This window comes from Somniosus microcephalus, chromosome 1, assembly GCF_052327205.1.
Source record: "Somniosus microcephalus isolate GS21.2 chromosome 1, FLI_Smic_1.0, whole genome shotgun sequence".
Taxonomy (NCBI): Eukaryota; Metazoa; Chordata; class Chondrichthyes; order Squaliformes; family Somniosidae; genus Somniosus; species Somniosus microcephalus.
Window position 1 is genome coordinate 50,960,061 of NC_140987.1, and position 20,119 is coordinate 50,980,179.

Below are 20,119 nucleotides of genomic sequence, written 5' to 3' on the forward strand. Positions count from 1 at the left end.
TTGGTCTACGTTTTTTTTCTGTGTTTTTACTTCTGCCAGGAGATTGCCAGGCCACTGGGGGGGAAGGGTGTAATGGCGTGTTCAGGTTGCACCGTATCCGATGAGTCAGGCTTGATGGACTAGCTGCTCCTTTCCCGTCCTTTTTCATATGTTAACTATCTCTTCAAGATTTTAAAGGTATAACTGCAGTGGGGATACTTTCAATTAGGAGCTGTGCATGTAGAGGATCCTTGGTACAGTGGACTTGTGGTCTGCCCCCACTGTGCTGCCTCCTCTAAAAAGTACTGCTTATAAAATAGGCATTTGTTAAAAACAAACAACTTAGCCTAATATAAAAACAGAAAATGCTGGAAATACTCAGCAGGTCAGGCAGCATCTGTGGAGAGAGAAAAAGAGTTAACGTTTCAGGTCAATGACCTTTCATCAGAAAGTTCGGTTCAGATTTCAGATTTCCAGCTTCCACAGTATTTTGCTTTTCAACTTAGCCTAATGTTCCATTCTCTTCAAGGTTGACCCCTGTACTCATCATGAGCTCTAAACATAAAATAAAAATGTCACTCTTAGTATTTTTTTGTTGACAGAAATTCTATCTTTAATTAATTCTACCAATATAAATGTATGATACAAAGAAATGGGAGACGAGCGCTTCTTGCAACATTCTACTTATAGCTTGGTGTGAGGTCTGGTTTCTTCAAGAAACAATTGCTTGCAATACACTGGTCATTGAACCAAGGAGGAATTGTGACCCTGCTGCTAGACTGAAAGCTTTCTCCTCCCTCTTTTCTTCTCCATAGAGACAGGCTGTTTCCAAGTATTAGCAATGGGCTGGATTTTGCAGGGGGGTCAGCGGGCGAGATCGGTGGCAGGTCGGGTGGGCAAGTGCTATTTTTCCCAAGTGGGTCGGGAACCCGCCGCCACGCGCCTTTACCAAATGTCGGATCCGTCAGCACTGAGCAGATCCGACACGCAGCGGTGGGGGAGGCAATTAAAATCATTAGTGGCTTGTTTACAGCCACTCAACAATGGTTTTCCCCAGCTTTTTGGATTTGATAGGTAGCCCACTGGTTTCCCGCTGTGCCTAGACCTCGTCTGTGAAGCTGAGGCAGGAGGTCAGTGGCCATTGAATCAGCTGATGAGTTGACAGCTTCAAATGTCAAGTCAAAACTCCCAGCTGATTGAGAAATGTTCCCTTAACCATTAGCTTCTTTAAACTACATTTCCACAACAGATTTACAATGCTGCAAGTCTTTACACAAGTCTCCATCCAGTCTGACCTCATTACCTCTCTCACCGTTGACACATTGCTTCTGTCATCTCTACTTCGCCTGCCATCTATTCCATTAGCATGGGTGCCGTTGAAACTCTCTCAACTTGGTCCTCAGAATCTCACCACGATTAGCCCCAACACCAGCATCACCAGACACACCAGCAGCACCAACAACACCAACATTCTCCGCAATCAACTGATGCTGCACAGGACAGAGGGCATCAGCACCCAACCACACTGCTGCCCAGGATGGCCTCACCATGGTCAGATTTACTTCACTTGATGCTGTACACCCTGGCTGCCACATGATGCGCCAGGTTGGCACCATCCCACACCAACACCATAAAGCATCCTTACAATGCCCAGGCCATTCCTTTCACACTCATGACCATTGCAGGGGTACCGTTATGTCTCACTATACACTGCAACTCACTAAGTCACTTCCAAAGGTGCACACAAATCTGCCCAACAACGCAAAGTATTGAAAATAAAGGTTTCAATGTTTGACAGCTCATTAACAGAAACTTGGATAAAACACCCAAGCCTACCCTTGTGTGTTGTTAGTTGGTATGATTGCATTAGGATGAGTGTGAGCGTGAGGGGTGGCTAGTGAGATGGGGATGCGATAATATAGATAGAGATGGGTGCAGAAGCAAGGTAAGTTGGTATGAGTAAGGATGTGCAAGAGTAGGGTAGGGAAGGCAGTGTGATGGGGATGTGATGAGAGGCACAGCAGGATGAGGTTGAGTGTGGCTTTGCACTAATGTTTCATGATCTACTGAGATAATTGAAACGTTTGCGACACTGCACCCAGGTCCTCCTGACCACATCCCTGCTTGTGCCCTTCTCTGCAATATGCAACCATAGAGCCATAGAGTTATACAGCACAGGAAGAAGCCCTTCAGCCCATCGTGGCCGCGCCGGACATCAAGCCCTATCTATTCTAATCCCATTTTCCAGCACTTCGTCCGTAGCCTTGTATGCTATGGCATTTCAAATGCTCATCTAAATGCTTCTTGAATGCTTTGAGGGTTCCTGCCTCTACCACCCTTTCAGGCAGTGAGTTCCAGATTCCAACCACCCTCTAGGTGAAAAAGCTTTTCCTCAAATCCCCTCTAAACCTCCTGCCCTTTACCTTGAAACTAGGCCCCCTGGTTATTGGCCCCTCTACTCAGGGGAAAAGTTCCTTTCTATCTACCTTATCTATACCCCTCATAATTTTGTACACCTCGATCAGGTCCCCCCTCAGCCTTCTCTGCTCTAAGGAAAACAACCCCAGCCTGTCCAGTCTCTCTTCATAGCTGAAACGCTCCAGCCCAGGTAACACCCTGGTGAATCTCCTCTGCACCCTCTCCAATACAATCACATCCTTCCTATAGTGTGGCGACCAGAACTGCACACAGTATTCCAGCTGTGGCCTAACTAGCGTTTTGTACAGCTCCATCATAACCTCCCTGCTCTTGCCTTCATTAGCCAAGGCATAGAATATAAGTATCCCATATGCCTTTTTAACCACCTTATCTACCTGTCCTGCTGCCTTCAGGGATCTATGTACATGCACACCAAGGTCCCTCTGATCCTTTGTCCTTCCTAGGGTCCTACCATTCATTGTGTATTCCCTTGCCTTGTTAGTCCTCCCAAAATGCATCACCTCACACTTTTCAGGGTTAAATTCAATTTGCCACTGTTCTGCCCATCTGACCAACCCATCTATATCGTCCTGTAGCCTGAGGCTCCCTCCTCGCTATTTACCACTCCATCAATTTTTGTGTCATCTGCGAACTTACTGATCATACCTCCTACATTCATATCTAAATCATTAATGTACACTACAAACAGCAAAGGACCCAGCACCAATCCCTGCGGTACACCACAGGACACAGGCTTCCAGTCACAAAAACAACCTTCGACCATCACCCTCTGCCTCCTGCCACTAAGCCAATTTTGGATCCAATGTGCCAAATTGCCCTGGATCCCATGGGCTCTTACCATGCGGGACTTTGTCAAAAGCCTTACTGAAGTCCATGTAGACTTCATCAACTGCACTACCCTCATCCACGCACCTGGTCACCCCCTCGAACAATTCAATCAAATTAGTTAGACATGATTTCACCCTGACAAAGCCATGCTGACTGTCCTTGATTAATCCTTGCCTCTCCAAGTGGAGACTAATTCTGTCCCTCAGAATTTCCCTACCACTGATGTTAGGCTCACTGGCCTGTAATTCCCTGGTTTATCCCTACTACCCTTCTTGAATAATGGTACTACGTTAGCTGTCCTCCAGTCCTCTGGCACCTCCCCTGTGGCCAGAGAGGATCTGAAAATTTGTGTCAGAGCCCCTGCAATCTCCACCCTTGCCTCACACAGCAGCCTGGGATACATCTCATCTGGGCCTGGGGATTTATCCACTTTTAAGCCCGGCTGCGTTGATCTCCTGGGGAGGTCTCTTCTGCCCATGGGAAGGGAAGAGAACCTCCCTGTATGCTGTGACTCCCTCCATAAGCATATGGAGGGAGTAGTGGGAGAGCCTGGGTGCAGCCATGCACCTTTGTGCAGTGCTCGTCAGTGTTTGCAGTACCACAAAGTTGTAGAACACTGACAGCACAAATGTCAAATGTCAAAATAAAGTTGGCCATGGTCCCTTAAAGGAAACCGGCTGATGATGCATCATCAAATGACGTCACCAGGCCCGCTTCCTCTAATTGGCCGGGAAATGCGCTGGGCCGGCCTAACAAGCCCATTCAACGTAAAATCACTTTGGACAGTGGCTGGAGCCAGCAGTGGGGCCGGGACCCGGCAATGTTCGTAAAATCCAGCCCAAGAGCTGGGTGAAGTTCATCTCTCCACTATTTTAACTAAGGCATTCAGCTGTTTATTTTAAATAATTTAATGCATTAATTAAATAACAGACAGCGAAATTTCAATGCCTTCGTTAATAATATAAATATAGATTTCTGCACACTACAGGAACTGTATTCACTGGACTTGGTTGTAGGGGAGCAGGAAACAGCTGCCGTGCTGTCTGGTGGCTCACAAGGTATAATATCAAGTACCGTTGCTCTGCAACACAGAGGGTTGCCTGTACCAGACGCAGCGGCATGGAGATGATAGCAGAGATGTGCCTAAGGTGCCTAAGGTGGATGAGATTCAGCAGGGAGATATTGACAGAGCTGTGCCATCCCCTTCACAAAGACCTCTGTACAGCACATAACATCCATGCAATATTGTCAGTAGTCAGTAAAGTAAGTGTGCCCCTGAAATGTTATACATTGGGCTTCTTCCAGAGTAACATTGGAAGCATCTGCAGTATCAGCTGGTTTGGAACATAGGAACAGGAATAGGCCATTCAGCCCCTCGAGCCTGTTCTGCCATTCAATTAGATCAGGGTTGACCTATATCTTAACTCCATTTACGCACCTTGGTTCCATAACTCTTAATACCCTTGCCTAAAAAATCTATCAATCTCAGTTTTTGAAATTTTCAATTCACCTATTTGGCGGAGTGTTCCAGATTTCCACTACCCTTTATGTGAAGAAGTGTTTCCTGACATCACCCCTGAATGGCCGAGCTCTAATTTTAAAGTTATCCCCCCTTGTTCTGCACTCTCCCACCAAAGGAAATAGTTTTTTTCTCTATCTACCCTATCAAATCCTTTAAATAGCAAATCCTGCTATCCACAGAACGTTCAAGGAGGTCATTGATGTATTATTCAGCAGGGCCAACAGAGGTCATTCTGAGAGGGCAGCACAATTCCACAGAACTGCTGGGTTTTACAGAGTCCAGTGGATCATTGACTACACCCATGTTGCCATCCGGGCACCTGTATTGTTCCCTATATGATCCAATAAGGAATTTTTTTGCTCTGCGTGGATCTGATATGGAACCACCAGCACAGAATTATGCAATTCCTTGCCTACTTCCTTGGAATCTCTCATTATGTCTTTGTTTTAAGGCTTTTATCTACGTCATCCTGATTTGAAGGGGAATTAAGTGTGGAGGGATTGCACCAGAAAGAATAAGGCAATTCACTTCAGCTCCGGCTGATGACATCATTGCACGAGCCATGGACAGAAGATTGAAGATACAATGACACCCATGTAACCACTAGGATCATTTTTGACCACACCACTGATAATTCTGAGCAGTGCTTTAGTTGTCCGGACACATCACGGGATGTATTGCAGTAAAACTGCCTCCCTCCAACCACGCCCCCCCCACCCCCCAATCAAGGTCCCCATGGTTATCCTTGTGTGCCGCATGCTTCATAACATTGCATTGCAAAGGGGAACAATAGTAAAATGCAGAAGGTATGGCCATGCAGGGGGAAGCAGCAAAACTGAAGATGTATCTCCTGAAACGCTAGGTGCAACCAAAACTAGGCTGCTAATGCAAGGTAAATTTAGCAAAATGCCTTTAAGGAAACCTCCTGTTCACAGGTACCAATTTACTGGTCACAAACAGCTTCAGCAACACTACCATCAAAGGCCATCTTTTGGTGTTGTACATTATTTTGCATGATTGCAGAGACATCCTCAGTACAACGTAGAAATTAAGTGCTTGTGATGTTAAATGATGTCAGTATAGGGGAAATTCTGCAATCTGTATTGTGTGTGATACCCTTTTTTATATATTTGTTCTCAGGATGTAGGCATGGCAGGTTCCTTTTCCTAAAGGATATTAGTGAACTAGTTCGGTTTTTACAACAATCCAGTAGCTTTCAGTTATTTCAGCTGACACCGATCCACAAATCACCAGATTTAATGAATTAAATTTCCCAACTTGCTGCGGTGGGATTTGAACACACAACCTAGTGGCGCCCCCTGCCTTACCACCTGCCGCTAGCAACGACAGGTTGAGGGGAGCGTTTTGCAGTCGGGAAGGGACTGGGGGAGCACTATTTAAAGGCGACCACTTCCTGCTTTTTTTTGTCGGCGACATTTTTGCACCACGCATTCTGAGTGAGAGAGCCTTCTGGAGATATTCAACGCTGTGTTGAAGAGTTTGGGGCACTGAGCAGCACTTTGCAGGTTCATTTTGATTTGATCTTCCTTGCATCGATTTAGATTTGAGTGTTTGCTAGTGCTCTGGGGGAGGGTTTAAACTAAAATGGCAGGGGGTTGGGAACCTGAGCAGGGGGACAGAGGAAAGGGAAACAAGGATAAAAGCAAAAGATAGGAAGGAGAAAAACAAAAGTGGCAGTCAGAGAAATCAACGGTTTAAATCAAACATGGCCACAGCAAATAATAATTCTAAAAGGTCTAAGAGCGTTAAAAAAACAAGCCTGAAGGCTTTGGCCTAGAAATTCAGTGCCCTTAGCACCGATTTTGCGGCGCTAGAGGGCCTAGCGCTGCAATTGGCGCCGGTTCCTAAATTGCCTGGCGCCCTTCCGCGGTGGTAGACCGGTAGCGCTGCGCCGGCACCGATGACGTCATCGGTGTGCGCAGCGTCCCGGTTGCCGTGGTAACCCGGCCCCAAGCCGAAATTCAGTTGCGGCCGCCTCGCCAGTGGCAGCCGCAACTAAGACTCCGGCAAACGAGTGTTGCCGGAGTCTGCGCCGGCGCTTTAAGGAGGCGCGGCGGCCGGCCGCTTTCCCGCCGGCCGCCTGCCCGCAGCTCCCTCCCCGGACTTCTCCCCCCCCCCCCCCCGGAACAGATGCAAGCCCGGCACTTGTCCGAGGTGCCGGGCTCATTTTTGATGAGATTTGCGCGGGCCGCGGCCGGGTGCAGGCAGCTCCTCCTTAATGGAAGGAGGAGGCCTGCACTTCCCGAGCCTGCCGCACCGCAGCGGGCGCCGCAGCGCCGGAATAGCGCCGCAATGCGGCGCGTTGCGCCAGTGTTCAGGCGCTAAAACCCTTCAGTAGCGCCGGCAGCCATTTGGGCGCGGCGCTACTGAATTTTTGGCGCGCGCAAAGGGCTTTAGCGCCGGCGCTAACTTCCGGCGCTAAAGCCCTGGCACAGCGCAAACTCAATTTCTAGGCCTTTGTGTCTTAATGCGAGGAGCATTCGTAAAAAGGTGGATGAATTAGCTGCGCAAATAGAGGTAAACGAATATGATTTGATTGGGATTACGGAAACATGGCTCCAGGGTGGCCAAGGCTGGGAACTCAACATCCAGGGATATTCAATATTCAGGAAAGATAGGCAAAAAGGAAAGGGAGGTGGGGTAGCATTACTGGTTAAAGAAGGGATTAACACAATTGTAAGGAAGGATATTAGCTCTGATGATGTGGAATCTCTATGGGTACAACTGAGAAATACCAAGGGGCAGAAAACGTTAGTGGGACTGGTATGTAGACCTCCAAACAGTAATCGGGAGGTTGGGGACGGCCTTAAAAGGGAAATTAGAGAAGCGTACAAAAAGGGCACGGCAGTCATCATGGGTGACTTTAATCTACATATAGATTGGGCTAACCAAATTAGTAACAATACTGTGGAGGAGGAATTCCTGGAGTGTTTACGGGATGGTTTCCTGGACCAATATGTCGAGGAACCAACCAGAGATCAGGCCATCTTAGACTGGGTATTAAGTAACGAGAAAGGATTAATTAGCAATCTTGTTGTACGAGGCCCCTTAGGTCGGAGCGATCATAATATGATCGAATTCTTCATTAAGATGGAGAATGAAGTAGTTGACTCAGAGACTAGGGTCCTAAATTTAAATAAAGGAAACTACGATGGCCTGAGGCGTGAGTTGGGTAGGATTGATTGGGGAATGTCACTCAAAGGGTTAACGGTGGATAGGCAATGGCAAACATTCAAAGACCGCATGAATGAACTACAGAATTTGTTCATCCCAGTTTGGCATAAAAATAAAACAAAAAAGGTGACTCAACCGTGGCTAACGAGGGAAATTAGGGATAGCATAAGATCCAAGGAGAGGACATATAAATTGGCCAAAAAAAGCAGTAATCCAGAGGATTGGGAGCAGTTTAGGATTCAGCAAAGGAGGACAAAGGGATTAATTAAGAAAGGGAAAATAGAATATGAGAGTAAGCTTGCATGGAACATAAAAACTGACTATAAAAGCTTTTATAGATATGTGAAGAGAAAAAGATTGGTGAAGTCAAGCATTGGTCCCTTGCAATCAGAATCAGGGGAATTTATAATGGGGAACAAAGAAATGGCAGACCAATTAAATACATATTTTGGTTCTGTCTTCACAAAGGAGGACACAAATAACCTCCTGGAAATGTCAGGGAACATAGGGTCTGATGAAAGGGAGGAACTGAAAGAAATCAGTATTTGTAGGGAAATGGTGTTAGGAAAATTGATGGGATTGAAGGCCGATAAATCCCCAGGGCCTGATAATCTACATCCTAGGGTACTTAAGGAAGTGGCCCAAGAAATAGTAGATGCATTGCTGATCATCTTCCAACATTCGATGGAATCTGGAACAGTACCCATGGATTGGAGGGTAGCTAATGTTACCCCACTATTCAAAAAAGGTGGTAGAGAGAAAATGGGGAATTACAGACCGGTAAGCCTGACATCGGTAGTGGGGAAAATGCTAGAGTCCATTATAAAAGATGTAATAGCAGAGCACTTGGAAAACAGTGATAGGATGGGACAAAGTCAACATGGATTTACAAAAGGTAAATCGTGCTTGACTAATCTACTGGAATTTTTTGAGGATGTAACTAGTAAAATAGATAAGGGAGAACCAGTGGATGTGGTGTATCTGGACTTTCAGAAGGCTTTCGATAAGGTCCCACATAAGAGATTAGCGTGTAAAGTTAAGGCACATGGGATTGGGGGCAAGGTATTGACTTGGATAGAGAACTGGTTGGCAGATAGAAAGCAAAGAGTTGGAATAAACGGGTCTTTTTCCGAGTGGCAGGCAGTGACTAGTGGGGTACCGCAGGGATCGGTCCTTGGACCCCAGCTATTCACAATATATATTAATGATCTAGACAAGGGAACTAGATGTAATATCTCCAAATTTGCAGACGACACAAAGCTGGTTGGGCGTGTGTGCTGTGAGGAGGATGCCGGGAAACTACAGGATGATTTGGACAGGTTGGGTGATTGGGCAGAAGCATGGCAGATGCAATATAATGTGGATAAATGTGGTTATCCACTTTGGTGTCAAAAACAGGAAGGCAGATTATCTGAATGGCAATAGATTGGGAGAAGGGGATGTGCAACGGGATCTGGGTGTCCTTGTGCACCAGTCGCTGAAGTTAAGCATGCAGGTGCAGCAGGCGGTTAAGAAGGCAAATGGTATGTTGGCCTTCGTAGCGAGAGGGTTTGAGTACAAGAACAAGGATGTCTTGCTGCAGTTGTACAGGGCCTTGGTGAGACCACATCTTGAGTATTGTGTGCAGTTTTGGTCACCTTATCTGAGGAAGGATATTCTTGCCATGGAAGGATTTCAGCGAAGATTCACCAGGCTGATACCTGGGATGGCAGGAATGACGTATGAGGAGAGATTGGGTCGATTGGGCTTATACTCACTGGAGTTTAGAAGAATGAGAGGGGATCTCCTCGAAACTTATAAAATTCTGGCAGGACTCGACAGACTAGATGCAGGGAGGATGTTCCCGATGGTCGGGGAATCGAGAACCAGCAGTCGCAGTCTAAGGATAAGGGGTAGGCCTTTTAGGACAGAAATGAGGAGGAATTTCTTCACCCAGAGAGTGGTGAACCTGTGGAATTCTCTACCACAGAAGGCAGTAGAGGCCAATTCATTAAATATATTCAAGAAAGAGTTGGATATATTTCTTAAGGCTAAGGGGAGAAAGCAGGGACCGGGTACTGAACTTGAATGATCAGCCATGATCGCATTGAATGGTGGAGCAGGCTAGAGGGGCCGAATGGCCTACTCCTGCTCCTATCTTCTATGTTCCTATAGAAGAGACTGTGAGGGCTGCACTCTGAGCTCTTTCCCTGGGCCTCTCCACTGATCTTTCCAGCAGATTTGATGTACAGGTCTCGCTAGGCCGAGATTCAAGGCTGCAATGAGCAGGGTGTGGATGGAGAGCTAGATCGACCCTCCCCTTTAAGAACTGGCCAGCACCAGTGTGTCTGTGTTCCATTGCTGACTGATATCACATGAGCTTCGCCAGCGCTCTGAGGTAGCGCCTCGCTCCTCGGCATTAGCGCCTTAAGAGGGATGTGTAGCGCCTGATTTAGCGCTCCAATCACCTCCAGGGGCGATAGAAGCCAAGTTTGCAGTCGGTTGCGATAATTAGCGCCAGGCGCTAAACTTTGCGCCCGGCCGATAATTGCGCCCAAAACGGGGCGATACTGAATTTGTCCCCCTTGGAGTTTTGTCAAAGTGGGGGAAATACTTCGTGGGGTGATCCAGGGATTGGTGTTGGGACCACTAATGGTTTTCATTTACAGCAATGATTTGGAAACTCAATGGAAAGTGATCACATTTTCAGATGATACTAAACTAGGAGGAGCTGTGGTATTGGGAGGAGGCATCACAGAAATTACATAATTAGTTGGACAAAATATGTTGAGTAAGCAGAAGAATGGCAGATGAAATTTAATGTGGACAAGTGTAAAGCTCTCCACATAGGAAGGGAAATGCTTGAAACACATATTCCATGAGCAGACGTTGAAATAGCTAAGGATGAAGTTGAAAAGAGACCCAGGAGTTTTGGTAGGCTCGACGCTAAACATGTTGAACCAATGAAGAGCAGCAATCAACCAATAGAATGTTGAACCATTTAACTAAAACAGCAGAATACAAGTCAACTCAAATTGTGTAGTGCTCTGGTCAGACCACTCCTTGAGTACTTTATCCAGTCCTGGTCTCTGAGACACAAGGGAGACATTAAATCAATAAAGACAATGCAAAGAATGGCTACAAGACCAATCCATAGTGTCAAAGCTCTGAGTTATGAGGAAAGATTGGAGAAGATGGGCATTTCTGGCTTGAACCACCTACTCCAGCCTTCTCCCTGGCCACTGTCTGAGGCTGAACCAGACCGTTCGCAACCTTGGTGTCCCATTTGACTCCGAGATGAGCTTCTGACCACCCATCCATCACCAAAACCTTCTACTTCCATCTCCATAAGATAGCTTGTCTCCACCACTGCCTCAGCTCATCTGCTGCTGAAGCCTTCATCCATGCCTTCATTACCTCTAAACTTGACTATTCCAATGTTCTTTTGGCCTGCCTCCCATTTTTCACCTTCCATAAACTTGAGCACTTACAAAACTCTGCTGTCCCTATCCTACCTCGCACCAAGTCCCATTCACCCAGCACCCCTGTTCTCGCTGAGCTACATTGGCGCCTGGCATGGCAACGCCTCGATTTAAAAATTCTCATCCTTGTTTTCAAATCCTTCCATGGCCTCGCCCCTACCTATCTCTGTAACCTCCTCTAGCCCTACAATCCTACGAGATCTCTATGCTCTTCCAATTCTGGCCTCTTGAGCATCTCTGATTTTAATCGCTCCACCATTGGTGGTCGTGCCTTTAGTTACCAAGACCCTATGTTCTGGAATTCCCTCCCTAAACTTCTCCACCTCTCACTCCTTCTTTAGGACTCTCCTTAATTCCTACCTCTTTGACCAAGTTTTTGGTCACCGCTCCTAATATCTCCTTCTGTGGCGCGAGGTCAAATTTTGTTTGATAACACTCCTATGAAGCGCCTTGGGATATTTTCCTATGTTAAAGGCGCTATGTAAATGCAGGTCCTTGTTGTTGAAAGGAAATATCTGAGAGGTGATCTTGTAGAGGTATAACAATTTTTTATGTTGTCGAAAAGTTGAATGGGGAATATTACTTTAAATTAACTTACAAGAGCAGGACAAGGGGCTACTGGGATAAAATAGTAAAACTGGAACTGATATCAGGAAATTATTCTTCAAACAAAGAGTGATCAATATGTGGACTTTTGATTAGTGTAGTGGAGGCAACAACTCAGGGTTTACTTAAGAACCAAATGGATAATGCAATGGGAGAAATTTACGGTAATTATGAACTAAAATGAGCCAAATGGCTTTCCTCATCATAATTTTTTTAGCAAGGTAGTGTTATCCTCACCCTGTAATCTTGTGGGTGGAGAAAGGTAATGTGTATTTTATTTAAGTGTCCCTAGTCATTTACTAAAAGGTTTGTCAACAATTTGTATAATAACATTCAAATCAAAGGACAAAACCTAAACAGATGCTGTGCTTCAGTGGTAAACGTGAGATCTGCTAACCGTTGCTCGGTGTATTGGATGAAGAAACCTGTGTTGGTTCATATCCAATGCATTGTGGAGCTGAAGAACCGTGCTGCTTGAGTCACTTGTTTAATTATTAACTTTGAAATCTAACTACAATAATTCAGCCTTGTGGCAGAAACATTTCCTTTTGGTAATTGTGACAAAATGAACGATGCATCTTGTTTGGCTTCTTAATTACTCTGAAATTCCCATTTTGTTATTTTTATTACACTTTGATAATATATCACACTACAGCAGTTGCAATAAGCATCAAAGCATCACTCTTAAGCCATAGCCTAGAAACAATGGCCCGGAATTTGCGGTTGGCGGCAAAACGAGGACGCACGCCGCTGACCTCAAAGAAAGCTGCTCACAAAGATCTCGTGATCCCTGTGGCGAAAACTTTAGCTTTCTCGGCCTTAATTTGATTGTAGTGCTGTCAAAAGCGGATCCACAACATATATTAGCAGTGACGTCATCAAGCTGTCAAAGCAGCCAATCACGATGAAGAATTCTCACAGACCGCAAACCAGGAAATGAACACTGATTATCATTTCACTTTTTAAAATTTTTTACGGAGAGTGAAAGAAAGATTGGGACATACACATAGGGTTAAGGTAGAAGCTGAAATATCATTAAAAAACTTACAAAAATTAAAAATATATTATTTATTATTTTAAAAATCTAGTAATTTTTATCATAATGGAGAAATTTGAAATTCCACAAATATAAAATTTGTTTTTCAGGGCTAGAACTATTGTTCAGCAGTCACTATGCCATTAAAACCCCAGTTAGACGTATTTAAATAAGTCTTAACTTTTTAATAGCGTGTTTAATAGCGAGATTAGAGCGGAAAAGGGGAAGTTTGTGTCAGTTCAACTGATTTCATTGATTGCCAGCTCTGGGGAGTTCCACAGCGCAGCCTGTGGCGGAGCAGGGAATGACTGACTGCAACTACAGGATTTCCGCATTTCTTAGGCTTCTTCTTCTTTGACAGTCCCTTGGAACCGAGGATGACTTGCTTCCACATTAAAAATGAGTTCTCAGGTGACTGATGAGTCCACTGCGGGACGTACAGTCTCTGTCACAGGTGGGGCAGATGGTGGTTGAGGGGGCAGGTGGGTGGGGTGCTTGGGTTGACGTGCACTTCTTCCGCTGTTTGCGCTTGGCTTCCGCTTGCTCCTGGCGAAGAGACTCGAGGTGTTCGGCGCCTTCCCAGATGCTTCTCCTCCACTTTGTGCGGTCTTGGGCCAGGGATTCCCAGGTGTCGGTGGGGATGTTGCACTTTTTCAAGGAGGCTTTGAGGGGGTCCTTGAAACGTTTCCTCTGCTCACCTGGGGCTCTCTTGCTGTGTCAGAACTCCAAGTAGAGCACTTGTTTTGGGAGTCGCGTATCAGGCATGCGGACGATGTGGCCCGTCCATCAGAGCTGATCAAGCGTGGTCAAAGCTTCGATGCTGGAGATGTTGGCCTGAGCGAGAACACTGACGTTGGTGCGCCTATCCTGCCAATGGATTTGCAGGATCTTGCGGAGGCAGCATTGGTGGTATCTTTCCAGTGCTTTGAGGTGCCTGCTGTACATGGTCCATGTCTCTGAGGCATACAGGAGGGCGGGTATCACTACTGCTCTGTAGACCATGAGCTTGGTGCTGGGTTTGAGGTCCTGGTCTTCAAACACTCTGTTCCTCAGGCGACCGAAGGCTGCACTGGCACACTGAAGGCGGTGTTGGACTTCGTCATCGACATCTGCCCTTGTTGACAGTAGGCTCCCGAGGTATGGAAAGTGGTCCACATTGTCTAATGCCTCATCATGGATTTTGATAATCGGGGAGCAGTACTGTGTGGCGGGGGCAAGTTGGTAGAGGACCTTTGTCTTATAGATGTTTAGTGTAAGGCCCATGCTCTCGTACGCTTCGGTGAAGGTGTTGATGATGGTTTGGAGTTCGGCCTCAGAGTATGCGCAGACGCAAGCATCGTCTGCATACTGTAATTCGATGACAGAGGATGGGACGACCTTGGATCTGGACTGGAGGCGACGGAGGTTGAACAGTTTCCCATTTGTTCTGTAAATTAGCTCCACTCCAGTGGGGAGCTTACTGAGGGTGAGATGGAGCATTGCAGCCAGGAAGATCGAGAAGAGCGTTGGTGCAATGACATAGCCTTGCTTGACCCTGGTCCGTACGTGGATTGGGTCTGTGGTGGATCCGTTGGTCAGGATCACGGCTTGCATGTCATCGTGAAGCAGGCGGAGGATGGTGACAAACTTTTGAAGGCAGCTGAATTTGAGGAGGACACTCCATGATCCCTCACGATTGACGGTGTTGAAGGCCTATGTGAGGTCAAAGAAAGCCATGTACAGCGGTTGGTGCTGTTCCCTGCATTTCTCTTGTAGTTGATGCACGGTGAAGATCATGTCCATTGTGCCCCTTAGTGGGTGGAATCCGCATTGCGACTCTGGGAGGAGCTCTTCAGCCACTGGGAGGAGGCAACTGAGGAGGATTCTTGCGATGACTTTCCCTGTGGCAGACAGCAGGGAGACTCCTCTGTAATTACCGCAATCAGACTTGTCACCTTTTTGAAAATGGTCACAATTATGGCATCTCTGAGATCCCCTGGCATGCTCTCCTCCTTCCAAGTAAGAGAAATGAGTTCATGTATTCGCACCAATAGTGCTTCTCTGCCATGTTTTAGTGCCTCGGCGGGGATTCCATCTGCTCCTGAGGCCTTGTTGTTCTTCAGTTGTCGGATGCCCTTTTCAACCTCATGCCGGGCTGGGGTTGTACTGAGATGGTGGCGGGTAGCATGCTGTGGGATGCAGTTGAGGCCACTCGCGTCGAAGACAGAGTCTCGGTTAAGGAGATCTTCGAAGTGCTCCTTCCAGCGGGCACTGACTGCCTCTCTGTCCTTGATGAGTACCTCTCCGTTCTTGGCCTGCAGTGGGGTAGGACCTTGGGTGCTTGGGCCGTAGGTGGTCTTGACTGCACTAAAGTCGTGGTTGTCGGCTAGCTGCTGGATCTCCTGCACTTTCTCCACCCACCATCTGTTCTTTAGGTCACGAGTTTTTTGTTGGACCTCGGCCTTCAGGCGTCTGTAGAGCTGCTTTCTTGCTCTCGAGTTGTGTTGCTGTTTCCAGATCAGGAATGCCTTGTGCTTGCGGCTTATTAGCTCCTGGATCTCCTGGTCGTTCTCGTCGAACCAGCCTTGGTGTTTCCTGGTCGAGTGACCGAGCGTCTCTTCACAGGTGCTGATTATGGAGGCCTTGAGTGCAGACCAGGTGCTGTGGACAATCTGTGTCTCTGAATCACTGGGAGTCGTCAGGTTGGTTGTGAGGTGCAGGTTGAATAGGGCTTTCATAGCGGGGTCTTTGAGTGCTCCAGCGTTGATTTTCCTGCGGCATTGTTTCTGTTGCCGCCGCTATTTTGGGGCTAGGTTGATGGAGATGACAGAGTGGATTAGGCGGTGGTCTGCCCAGCAGTTGTCAGCTCCTGGCATGGCACGGGTGATGCAGATGTCATTGCGGTCCCTCGCTCTGACGATGACGTAGTCCAGCAGATGCCAGTGCTTGGAGCGAGGGTGTTGCCTTGAAGCCTTGTACTTGTTTCTCTGCCGGAACAAGGTGTTGGTTTTGACAAGGCCATGTTCTAAGCATTTCATCAGGAGGAGGGTACCATTGGAGTAGGCTTTCCCTACCCCCTCTCTGCCGATCATACCTCCCCAGAGGTCTGTGTCCTTTCCAACTCTGGCATTGAAGTCGCCAAGGAGGATCAGCTTGTCGCCCGTTGGGACTCGGGACAGGGATTGTTCGAGGCTGGAGTAGAATTCCTCTTTGGTCTCGTCTGTGGCTTCCAGTGTTGGGGTGTACGCACTGATGACCGTAGCGCACTGGTTCCTGGCTAGGGTGAGCCGTAGAGTCATGCGGCATTCGTTTATTCCACAAGGGGAGTCTCTGAGACGTTCAGCTAGTTCATTTTTTATGGCGAAGCCTACCCCATGGAGGCGGAGTTCTTCTTCAGGTTTGCCTTTCCAGAAGATGGTGTAACCACCGCCTTGCTCCTTGAGCTGGCCTTCCCCTGCCCGCCGGGTCTCACTTAGAGCGGCGACGTCTATGTCGAAACGTCTGAGCGCTCGGGCAACAATAGCAGTGCGGCGTTCCAGTCTGTCGCTGTTGGGGTTGTCCATGAGGGTCCTGATATTCCAGTCCCGAACTTCATTTTAAAGGGTGGATGATGCCTGTGCGTGATTTCTTTTAACGTGGGGTGGCCGTTGCACACCAGCTACCACACAGGCTTGACAGATCAAGGTCTTGGTCCAATGGAAAGGGGATCCAAGATGTTTGGAGACCAGGCTCTGCTACATCGGCCTAGCACACACACACACAAACATACTCCTACTGTCCTCCCCCCTCCTTCCCGCAGGTCCTCTCTGCCTGGGTTTCATAGGCTGCAGTGTGGTCCTCCCGACCCCGCTGCTGGTCCAAACTGCGTCACTCCTGGGCCTCGACCTCGCTGCTGGGCTCGTCCTTGCCCCTGGGCCCCATCCTCGCCCCTGGGCCCCGTCCTCGTTCCTGGGCCTCGACCTTGCTCCTGGGTCCCTACCTCACTCCTGGGCCTCGACCTCGCTCCGGGGTCCCGAACTCCGTATAGTGTGTCTCCTTCTAGTATGTCCCGCGGTGTCTCCTTCCAGTGTATCCCACGGTGTCTCCTTCCAGTGTTTCCCGCGGTGTGTCTCCTTCCAGTGTGTCCCGCGGTGTGTCTCCTTCCAGTGAGTGTGCCCCGCGGTGTCTCCTTCCAGTGTATCCCGCGGTGTGTCTCCTTCCAGTGTTTCCCGCGGTGTGTCTCCTTCCAGTGTGTCCCGCGGTGTGTCTCCTTCCAGTGAGTGTGCCCCGCGGTGTCTCCTTCCAGTGAGTGTGTCCCACAGTGTTTCCTTCCAGTGAGTTCCTTCCCGCATTTATCTGCGCATGCGCTAAATCCTGAAGTTACGGTCAATTTCGGAATGCTGAAAGTTTCGCCGTCATTACCACTGCAAATTCCCGGCCATAGTCTTGGTGGAATTATTTTACTAGGCTGGGAATTTTCTCGGAGCTGCTCCCGGTCCGCCACCATAACTTCTCTGGAAATGTGGCAGAAGCCCTTTGTACGTGCATAAACAGAGTTGGAGGTGGAGCAGGAGCAGCTCTGACGAATTTCCCAGCGTAGGCTCAATTATATACTTGCAGATATACTTGCTTTGGATTGGCTGCCATGTAAACCTTACCATAAACATGTCTAGAAACATAGAAACATAGAAGATAGAAGCAGGAGTAGGCCATTCGGTCCCTCAAGCCTGCTCCGCCATTCAATGAGATCATGGCTGATCATCCAAACTCAGTACCCTGTCCCTGCCTTCTCCCCATATCCCTTGATCCCTTTAGCGTTAAGAAATAAATCTAACTCCTTCTTGAATATATTTAATGAATTGGCCTCAACTGCCTTCTGTGGTAGACAATTGCACAGGTTCACCACTCTCTGGGTGAAGAAATTCCTCCTCATCTCTGTCTTAAATGGCTTACCCCTTATCCTTAGACTGTGACCCCTGGTTCTGGACACCCCCGCCATCGGGAACATCCTTCCTGCATCTATTCTGTCTAGTCCGGTTAGAATTTTATAAGTTTGAATGAGATCCCCTCTCATTCTTCTAAACTCCAGCGAGTATAAGCATAATCGACCCAATCTCTCCTCATACGTCATTCCTGCCATCCCAGGTATCAGTCTGGTGAATCTTCGCTGCACTCCCTCCATGGCAAGAACATCCTTCCTCAGATAAGGCGACCAAAACTGCACACAAAACTCAAGGTGTGGTCTCACCAAGGCCCTGTACAACTGTAGCAAGACATCCTTGGTCCTGTACTCAAATCCTCTTGCTACGAAGGTCAACATACCATTTGCCTTCTTAACCGCTTGCTGCACCTGCATGCTTACCTTCAGCGAATGGTGCACAAGGACACCCAGGTCACGTTGCACTTCCCCTTCTCCCAATCTATTGCCATTCAGATAATAATCTGCCTTCCTGTTTTTGCCACCAAAGTGGATAACTTCGCATTTATCCACATTATACTGCATCTGCCATGCATCTGCCCAATCACCCAATCTGTCCAAATCATACAGGAGTTTCTCGGCATCCTCCTCACAGCACACACATACCCACCCAGCTTTGTGTCGTCTGCAAACTTGGAGATATTACATTTAGTTCCCTCATCTAGATCATTAATATATATTGTGAATAGCTGGGGTCCTAGCACCGATCCCTGCGGTACCCCACTAGTCACTGCCTGCCACTTGGAAAAAGACCCGTTTATTCCAACTCTTTGCTTCCTGTCTGCCAACCAGTTCTCTATCCAAATCATTACCTTGCCCCCAATCCCTTGTGCTTTAACTTTACACGCTAATCTCTTATGCGGGACCTTATCGAAAGCCTTCTGAAAGTCCAAATACACCACATCCACTGGTTCTCCCTTATCTATTCTACCAGTTACATCCTCAAAAAATTCCAGTAGATTAGTCAAGCACGATTTACCTTTTGTAAATCCATGTTGACTTTGTCCGATCCCGTCACTGTTTTCCAGGTGCTCTGCTATTACACCTTTTATAATGGACTCTAGCATTTTCCCCACTACCGATGTCAGGCTTACCGGTCCATTTTTTCTCTACAACCTTTTTTAAATAGTGTGGTTACATTAGCTACCCTCCAATCCATGGGAACTGTTCCAGAGTCTATAGAATTTTGGAAGATGACCAGCAATGCATCTACTATTTCTAGGGCCACTTCCTTAAGTACGCTAGGATGTAGATTATCAGGCCCTGGGGATTTATCGGCCTTCAATCCCATCAATTTCCCTAACACCATTTCCCTACAAATACTGATTTCATTCAGTTCCTCCCTCTCATTAGACCCTATGTTCCCCGACATCTCTGGGAGGTTATTTGTGTCCTCCTTTGTGAAGACAGAACCAAAGTATGTATTTAATTGGTCTGCCATGTCTTTGTTCCCCATTATAAATTCCCCTGATTCTGACTGCAAGGGATCTATGCTTAACTTCACCAATCTTTTTCTCTTTACATATCTATAGAAGCTTTTACAGTCAGTTTTTATGTTCCCTGAAAGCTTACTCTCATACTCTATTTTCCCCCTCTTAATTAATCCCTTTGTCCTCCTTTGTTGAATCCTAAACTGCTCCCAATCCTCAGGTTTCCTGCTTTTTCTGGCCAATTTATATGTCCTCTCCTTGGATCTTATGCTATCCCTAATTTTCCTTGTTAGCCACGGTTGAGTCACCTTTTTTGATTTATTGTTATGCCAAGCAGGGACGAACAAATTCTGTAGTTCATGCATGCGATCTTTAAATATTTGCCATTGCCTATCCACCATCAACACTTTAAGTAACATTCCCCAATCCATCCTACCCAACTCGCGCCTCATACCATTGTAGTTTCCTTTATTTAAATTCAGGACCCTAGTCTCGGAGTCAAATACTTCACACTCCATCTTAATGAAGAATTTGATCATATTATGATCGCTCCTCCCCAAGGGGCCTCGCACCACAAGATTGCTAATTAATCCTTTCTCATTACATAATACCCAGTCTAAGATGGCCTGATCTCTAGTTGGTTCCTCGACATATTGGTCCAGGAAACCATCCTGTATACACTCCAGG

General features: G+C 47.2%; 1 protein-coding gene across 1 annotated transcript; it reads right to left on the minus strand.

Moving 5' to 3' along the window:
• Positions 1–10,010: 10,010 nt before the first annotated feature.
• On the minus strand, positions 10,011–19,513 carry LOC147124062 (uncharacterized). Its single transcript, XM_085980361.1, has one exon. The coding sequence runs from the start codon at positions 15,781–15,783 to the stop codon at positions 14,857–14,859; it is 927 nt and encodes a 308-aa protein (XP_085836487.1). The 5' UTR covers positions 15,784–19,513; the 3' UTR covers positions 10,011–14,856.
• Between the last annotated feature and the right edge of the window lie 606 nt (positions 19,514–20,119).